The sequence below is a fragment of the Cinclus cinclus genome, chromosome 5 (assembly GCF_963662255.1).
Source record: "Cinclus cinclus chromosome 5, bCinCin1.1, whole genome shotgun sequence".
Taxonomy (NCBI): domain Eukaryota; kingdom Metazoa; phylum Chordata; class Aves; order Passeriformes; family Cinclidae; genus Cinclus; species Cinclus cinclus.
Genome location: NC_085050.1, coordinates 25,745,244 through 25,752,936, shown reverse-complemented (window position 1 = coordinate 25,752,936; position 7,693 = coordinate 25,745,244). Strand labels below are relative to the sequence as shown.

The window sequence follows — 7,693 nt, the reverse complement described above, 5'->3', positions numbered from 1 at the left end:
CTTTTGTGTATTTTTACAAGCTGGAGTTTAAATACTTTAGCTAAACAGACTAAGCACTGACAACAGTAACCTGGGTGCCCTAATATATTTTTTTTCCTTTTTGGTCCTGTCATTGCAGCAGCATTTTTCTGGGCATCTTCTGAAGCTGTTAATGAATTTCTCATGAAACTCAAACCTGAATTCATTTTTGTAATTCCTCATGTTACACATCTTCCTCCATTTATAATGGCTAGTGGAACCTGCCCTGTGGAGCAGAATCATCTTAGCCGACTGTCTTTTGACAGTCTTTTGCTTTAACTTTATTAAGCTTTTCAAGAATTACTCAACTACTGCATGAGGTTGTCATCCTGCATCACCTGGTACCAGGTCTGTGGCTGAATCCAAAGCTGTGGTAGAGCCATCTAGAAACAACCAAACCATCAGACACCTCCTGTAAGATGCAGCAAATACAGCACTGGCTGAGCTAGCATGTGCAAAAGAATCTCATTATTATAAAGCTGTAAAGAGCAAGTTCAGGATAGCTTTGAAGAACTGGCACCATGAAGGCTGTTCCCTCCTACCTTGCATAGTTACAATAGGTCAAGAGTGGCTTTCTTTCATCCTGCTGAGTCTGGGAACCAGTGCCCACAATCAGCAAGTGCTGTCATGGACATGACATGGCAGTAAAGCTGAAAAGGAACTAGAAAGAGAATTGTACTCAGACATCAAGCAGTAAAAGCATTAAACATATTTATGTAAGAGGGATAACACGTAGAGCTACTCTGGAACTAAAGAATGCTGCAGGATTAAGGAAAGCTTGTTTAATATGGCTGCCCACTGCATTGTACTCCTCCCAGCCACAGAACCTTGCAATTGCTGATGAAAGCAGGGTGGCCTCCTTGCTGCTACCTGCCACGTGGAGCCTTCTTCAGCTGCTGGTGAAGCACAGCACCCGGTTCACATCAGCTAAGTCTGTTCTACATCTTATCATGCAGAACCAACTGCTGCTTTGACTGTAGTTAGTGAGGACAATAGCCTTTAAGTGTTACTAGATGTCACTTTGGGCTAGTACTGATAACTACATGAGTCACCATACTCACAGGAAGTAATCCTCAAAGCATTGTTTTGTGAGGATGCCTGTATAAATAGGAAGCATTCAGCTGCTCATATTGCCATGACTTCATACTGACATGGCACAGAGCTTCAGTTCTCTGACTCATTACCAAGGTGCATAGACTCATCACAGTCGGTTTCTCAATGCATGCATGAGGTACAGACTACAGCTAGAATGGGGAAGGCAAGCAGGAAAACATTAAAGAACATCCTTGGAGGGGAATAGGCTCAGAAATAAAGACATCCCAGATCACAGCTGCAGCTTGATATTGGAGGCAGTGGAGCCAGGTGGCTGCAGAGAGAGCCCCAGGTGCACTCCTCAAGCTGGAGGCTTGCCACTGCTCACCACAGTAACTACAGGTGATTATAAGGCACAGGCATCTACAACAGAACACTGCCCAGCTGCGAGGAAATTGAATAGGGCTAGGATGGAATTTGCTATGAAAGTCTGCATGAGCTGGTAAAGCAAGGGGTATTTCCTTTTACTGTGATACATGGAAAAACACTTCAGGTAGAAGCATAAGATAGAACTGTGCTGTGCTCCGGAAGAAGTAGGTCTACTTGTTCCCAGAATGCCTCACCCTGCTATAGCAATGAATGCAGCAAGAATAAAATTACTTGGCAAAAAATTGACACTGAGGCATTAAGCCTACTGCAGTAGGTTCAAGGGGCATATTGAAATAAGGCAGGAATTTACAGCAAGATAAGTTAAGCATATAGTATTAACACTAGCTGTCCCTCAGTCAAGACATTGATATAAAGGATATTGTTCACCTACCCTGGTACACACTGGCTTCCACTTACAGATAAAAAAACCACCTGGCACTGAAGCTGTTCTACAGCATGGGCTCAGACTGGTTCTCCCTTTAGCCTTTATTAGTCTCTCAAGTAAGATGGGTACAAGTATAGATAAATTTGCCATAGCAAATATAAAAAAAAAGTCACTCTTTTCAAAGAGAAGCTACTCTCAAGAGCTCTGCAAAAGGCTATGAAAGTTCCACTAAAAGACTATGCTAAATTTGACCATTCACAATGTCAGTACCATTCTCAGAAAAGTAGGATTTCATTTGTGTTTAACCAGCTCCATAGCTAAAAGGTAGACTGGGGCAATGGGGGTGGTTTTACGAACTTGAGAATCTGCTCAGATGGTGATGCTCTAAGTTAGTCAGAGTCAGCATGTAACACTTGGCTGAAGTGCCGTGTTCCTATAGAGGACACCACCACTGCGAGCACCAATAGCCCACAGAGAGCATCAACTGCAACTAAGCAGTGCTGGTTCTGCCATTACTACTAAACACTACAATTCCTAGCTGCAAGTCCAAGCCCAGAGGAGCGTGGGAGTTCAAGCCTTCTGATGGCAGGCATTTAAACTGTAATTAGATCAAACTCTTCAAGTATAATCCACTAAGTGCACAGCTCTCACACTTCAGCTGCAGGTTGGAAAGTAAGCCAAGCAGGTGTAATATTATTGTACCTTGCTCCTCTGAAGTATCCCTTCATCGCCATAACCTTGTGCAAGTAAGATGAGCAACACATTTACCAAGAGACCATCACCATAACGTCAGTGACTCTATTCCTCAGCATTTTCTGAGAACTGTCCCTGAAAAGCTTCCTCTTTATTTTGCCTACAGACAAGAACATCAACTTAGCTAAAGGTAGACCAACTGCACCAGAAGCAATTCAGTACTTACACAGCATTTCTCAATCATTTTCTAGCGTTGAAAAACAGGTGCAGGATACCTCATACATCCAATAGAGGTGTGCAAAATAACTGAACATTACCGGTGTTTTGTTCATAAAGGATGGTCTACTACCTACTGCAGATGTCAGTTTGATGTTAACTTTAAGCATTTGATTTGGTCAGGGGCAGTAACAGAAACCCTTTCCACCTGAGAGTCTACAAACTCCTAAGTCAGTTACTTCCAAGACCATCACTGATTTACAATACACCTCTAGGCTTGTTGCCTATGCAATTTACTATATGCACCCTCTGAGCTGGGCAAAAACCCACCTGGATCATTTGAATATGCTTTGCAATACTTTTATTTTCATGCTTTCCTAGCTACATCTCACCAAGTACCTTCAACAATATCAAGAAAAAAACAAAAAATCTGCTCTACTTGCAGTTTTCTTGAAGAGCCCTAAACCAAAACAAAAATTCCCATCCCATTCAGATGATGTATTTGAAGCTAAACGTGCTATCGCAGGAGAGGCGTTTCCCTTTGCATCTCCCGCAGAGGTCCTGGCGGTGGGGCCTCTTGGGATCCACGTGGCGCATCTTCACGGGGCAGGTGCACCGCGTCTGCTTGCAGCTCTGAGGGAGAAGGCGGCGGTCGGCGGGAGCTGCCGGGCCCGGGAGCGGCCGGGCTTACGGCAAGGCGGGGGTCCCTTACCTGGCAGGTGATGTCCTCCACGCGGTACGGGTTGTAGGACTTCTGGCAGGTCCGGCAGAACTGACGGAAATAGACCTGCGGGGAAGGCCGAGGTCAGCTGGGGGGCGGCGGCGAGGAGCCCGAGCTGGGGCATCTGAGCCGGCCCTTACCTTGTTGGTGCCCTGGACGCACCAGACGTAGGCGCTCTCCCAGCGGATGTTGCAGGCCTTGCAGTGGTAGTACCCGTACTTCTGCTCCAGGAACTACGCGGAACAATGTTATTCGACGGTGCGGGCGGCTCCCGGCCCCGCTCCGCTCCCCCGCGGCCGACACTCACCTGGAAGCGCAGGCGGGTCTTGCCCGCCGACGACTGCCGCCTCTGGGGTGAGGCCGGCGGCTCCGCCGGCTTTGCCTCGGCTGGCTCTGTCACCTCCGCCGGCTCTGTCACCTCCGCCGGCTTTGCCTCGGCTGGCTCTGTCACCTCCGCCGGCTTTGCCTCGGCTGGCTCTGTCACCTCCGCCGGCTTTGCCTCCGTCGCTGGCTCCCGAGGGGTGGCGGAGCGCTGCGCGAGTGGCTCGGCCGGGCGCTGGCCCAGGGGCTCGGCACCGCCCTCGGGGGTCTTCTCCCAGCTCGCCCGCACGGCAGCGGCCTCCGCCTCCCGCTGCTCCCTCAGCGCGGCCGGCTCTTCCTCGACGGCCGCCGCCTTGTCCTGCTGCTGCGGCCGCTGCTTCGGCTCCGGGCTCGGCTCCTTAAGGAAGGCGGTGAGTCTGCGGGACGCCACGGGCGAGTAGACGGCGATGGTGCGGGGGAAGCGCACGGCGCGGGTGCTGGTGGTGGCGGGGCTGCCCAGCTCCTGCTCCCGCTCCGCCTCACGGGGCCGCGGCGCGGCGGGGCCGGGGCGGCGGCGCAGCAGCGTGCGGGGCCCGAGCGAGCACTGCACCGAGGCGTCCTGCCGCGGGTTCACCTGCACGCCCACCTCTTTGGTGTTGGCCTTGCGGAGCCGCGGCGTCAGGTTGGGGTTGACCTGGGAGAGGATGGCCTTCAGCTGCGCCCGCTGGTAGTCGTCGAAGTACTCAGCGGCCGCCTCGCCGTAGCCCGAGAAGTAGCTGCTGCCCCGCGGCCGCCAGCCGCCCGCCGCCCCTCCCTTGCCCTTGGGCGGTGGGTAGCGGTAGGTGTAGGGGTGGTAGGCAGTGTAGAGATAGCTCGCCATCGCCTCCTCAGCCATCGTACCGGACCCGGGGTAACCCCTGGGCGGTGGCCTTAAATACCCCCGGGGCGGGGCCGGGCCTCCCTCGCCCCCGACGGGCGCCGGCCTTGCGGCCCCTTCCCATCCCCACCTGGTGCGCGGCCTTGGGTCATCCCCCACCCTCTCACAGCTCCCTAGCTGAACCAGGCGGCGCGGCTCTTAATCGCCCCCAAGGGAGTAAACAGCGGAGAATACGAGTTTGGTTCGGCTTGGCCATGTATTTGTGGTGAGAACAATGAGAACAATGGTTTTACAGCAAGTGGGAGGCACAGAGATACACACGCAACGTGGTTTTTCCTGTCATCTGAACTGACACTGAGTTGACGTTGACTCTGTAGAACACTGTTTCTTCCTTCTACCCATTCCTGCTGCGCTCAGCCAGGCAGCAGCCCCCTTGCATGATGTTTTACAGTTACTGGTTTGTGTCTCAGTGATGCTTTTCCTTTTTTTTCTCTTTTTCTTTTCATGTTTACTTTTGAGGAAGTAGAACTGTCATGGTAATAAACACGTATCACCTTGTACAATGGGAGCAGCTGGAGAAACAATAGAGGCCGGGGGAGGCTCCACTTGCACAGCAGCGAGCACAGCCCCAGCCTGGTTGCAAGCACAACACACATTCATGTCTTGGGGAGTTACCTCTTTGTCCTGCCTAAAGCGCTGTCTGAGTCGGCTCCATCTGAATGGAGTTGTGCTCCTCTGTGATCACTGTGCCATATGAAGTATCAGCTACCTCCTCTTCCTTCAATTTCTTGTAGGAAATATCTGTGTCTTCCTCTTCACCAAGTGTATCTTGCTTGTAGCTGTCTCTTCCGTACATCTTGTATGCCAGCACAAACAGTCCTGCTTCTGCTGACTGAAAAAGCGCATAAAGCAAGGGAAACATGTACATGCTCCCTATGAGCTCTGGGGAGAAGGTGAGTTTTAGGATGGCGGTGCAGAGCTGGACGTTTTGGCACCCTGTTTCCAAAGATACTGTTCTCCTGCAGTGCGGAGGCATATTAAAGACAGTGGCTAAGCCATATCCCAAGGCATACCCTGCCAGAGGCATCAGCACTGCAATGGCGTAGACAGACGCAGGAATCTGTGCCAACAGATCTGGGCCCAGCATGGTCCCAGTCAGGATGAACAGGACCACCAGAGTCACCAAGAGAGACCACAGGGAAATCTGGCAACAGATACAGACACCGATAAATAATGTGAGGGCTATTTCTTTTGAAAGGAAAAGCATAGCAGGTAGAGGCTTGCTAAAGAGTCTAAACGGCAAGACATGGTTGCACTGCCCTGCCCAGATTTGGTGTTTGGCCTGAGATTTTAGTGGTGTTTGATCATATCCCAGGAAAGGAACAGGCTGAGGTCACCCTCCATCACTTTGCTTTGGGATGACTTGTTGGGAAACAAGAGTCTGGACTTGTGCCTCACTCTTCCTTTCTCAATTAAACCAATTTAATTGCATGTTTTAAAGAAGTGTGGCCGTGCCTGCAGGTTGGTTTTGCCTGACCAAGATGCAGCAAGAGCAGGGAGAAAGCAGGACGTCATGGAATGCCTCTGCTAGAGTGTCCAGGATGCCTGCCGGGGTGCAGTACCACGCTGCCCTCCTTCCTGTGTGCTGCGATAAGGGGTAACCCGCCCTTTCCCTCGCTTTCTCTGTCCCAGCGTTTTCTTTCAAGACTGTAAGTCTTTGTATTCCACCTAAGTAGTTGAATATACCAGTGTGACGCTAACACGTGTTTGGAGGAACCAGAAAGCTTAGTGCCGTCGGCACCCCGTCCCCGGTGCCGCCCCCGGGCATCCCCCGCGGCGTGGCCGCCCTCCTCCCCTCCGGGCGCCGTGCTTACCTTGACCAGGAGGTCGGCGGCGCGGGGGTGCCGGTAGCGGATGAGCACCCCCAGGCCGATGGGCAGCAGGGTGCTGCCCAGCGTCAGGCTTACCGCCCCCAGGGGCAGCAGCTGCACCACGGCCGTGTTGATCCAGTGGCGGCTGTAGATCCAGAGGCAGAGGGGCATCAGGAAGAGGGCCAGCAGCGTGGAGGAGGCCGTCATGATAATGCTGCGCCGGGGGAACCAAAGAAATGCTCCATCACAGCGCGCTCGGCCGGGGGACAGCCCCGGGAAGCCTCAGCCCCCGCCAGAAGTGGGTTCTGCAGCCGGCCGTGCACTTCTCACGGCAAGAGCCCGCTCGCTCTCCTTTCTCCCCTCTCTATCCTCCACCCGCTTCCCTGCTCCGGCCAGGGCGCAAGCTTTTTGGGGAAGGAGGCGTGTGTCGGGGCTCATGTAAGATCCTCTACGGGAGAGGCAGGAGACCAGCGCTGGCGATTTCCAGCGCGCCGCGCCCGCCCGTCCGACCGTCCCGGCTCCACCGGCGGCAGGTGCCCAGCGGACCCTCCCCGGCCGGCTGGGAGCGAGCGGCAGCGGGGCACCTACCTCAGATTCATATCCCCGTCGACGAGCACCGACATGAGGTTGGAGAGGTTGCCGCCGGGGCAGCAGCCGCACAGCAGTACAGCCACGGCCGCCACTTCGTCCAGGGCGAAGACGAGGGCGAGGAGGAAGGCCACCAGCGGCATGGCCACGAATTGTCCCAGCAGGGCCAGCAGCAGCCCTACGGGCCGCCGGAGCTGCTGCCCCAGCTGCCCCAACTCCACGGCGCAGCCCAGCCCCAGCATGGTCACGCAGAGCCCCAGCCCCACCAGCACGCTCAGGCCCTGGCTGAGGGAGCGGTCCCCGAAGGTCTCGCCGCCCCCCGCCAGGGACCCGCCGTCGGGGCCGCCGCCCCCCGCCGCCGCCGGGGGCTGCGAGGAGCTGGCCATGGGCTGCGCGGCCCCGGGGAGCGGCCGGCTCCCGCCGAGCCCCGGAGACGGCGCGGGCGGCGGGGCGGCCGTCAGTGCGGGACGCGGGGAGGGCTCGTCCCGCCGGGCGGCGGAGCCCGCATCCCTTCCCGGCTCTGCTCGGATCTCCGGGCGCTGCTGATGCGCCGCGGCCGCGGT

The 7,693-nt window shown here is 54.7% G+C and overlaps 2 protein-coding genes across 3 annotated transcripts; both read right to left on the bottom strand.

The window, feature by feature from the left end:
- Positions 1 to 3,262: 3,262 nt before the first annotated feature.
- On the bottom strand, positions 3,263 to 4,689 carry ZAR1 (zygote arrest 1). The gene is made up of 5 exons (XM_062493507.1): positions 3,979 to 4,689; positions 3,802 to 3,903; positions 3,635 to 3,727; positions 3,486 to 3,560; positions 3,263 to 3,406 (listed from the first exon to the last, which is right to left on the bottom strand). The coding sequence occupies exons 1-5, from the start codon at positions 4,687 to 4,689 to the stop codon at positions 3,263 to 3,265; spliced, it is 1,125 nt and encodes a 374-aa protein (XP_062349491.1).
- A 225-nt stretch (positions 4,690 to 4,914) lies between these two features.
- On the bottom strand, positions 4,915 to 7,690 carry SLC10A4 (solute carrier family 10 member 4). 2 transcript variants are annotated; one of them, XM_062493505.1, is made up of 4 exons: positions 7,131 to 7,651; positions 6,546 to 6,756; positions 5,347 to 5,875; positions 4,915 to 5,199 (listed from the first exon to the last, which is right to left on the bottom strand). In XM_062493505.1, exons 1-3 carry the CDS (start codon positions 7,514 to 7,516, stop codon positions 5,360 to 5,362), a joined length of 1,113 nt encoding a protein of 370 aa, XP_062349489.1. In that variant the 5' UTR covers positions 7,517 to 7,651; the 3' UTR covers positions 4,915 to 5,199; positions 5,347 to 5,359. The 2 variants fall into 2 exon arrangements, with proteins under 2 accessions (XP_062349489.1, XP_062349490.1); XM_062493506.1 differs by having other exon boundaries at positions 4,915 to 5,875; positions 7,131 to 7,690.
- Positions 7,691 to 7,693: the final 3 nt, after the last annotated feature.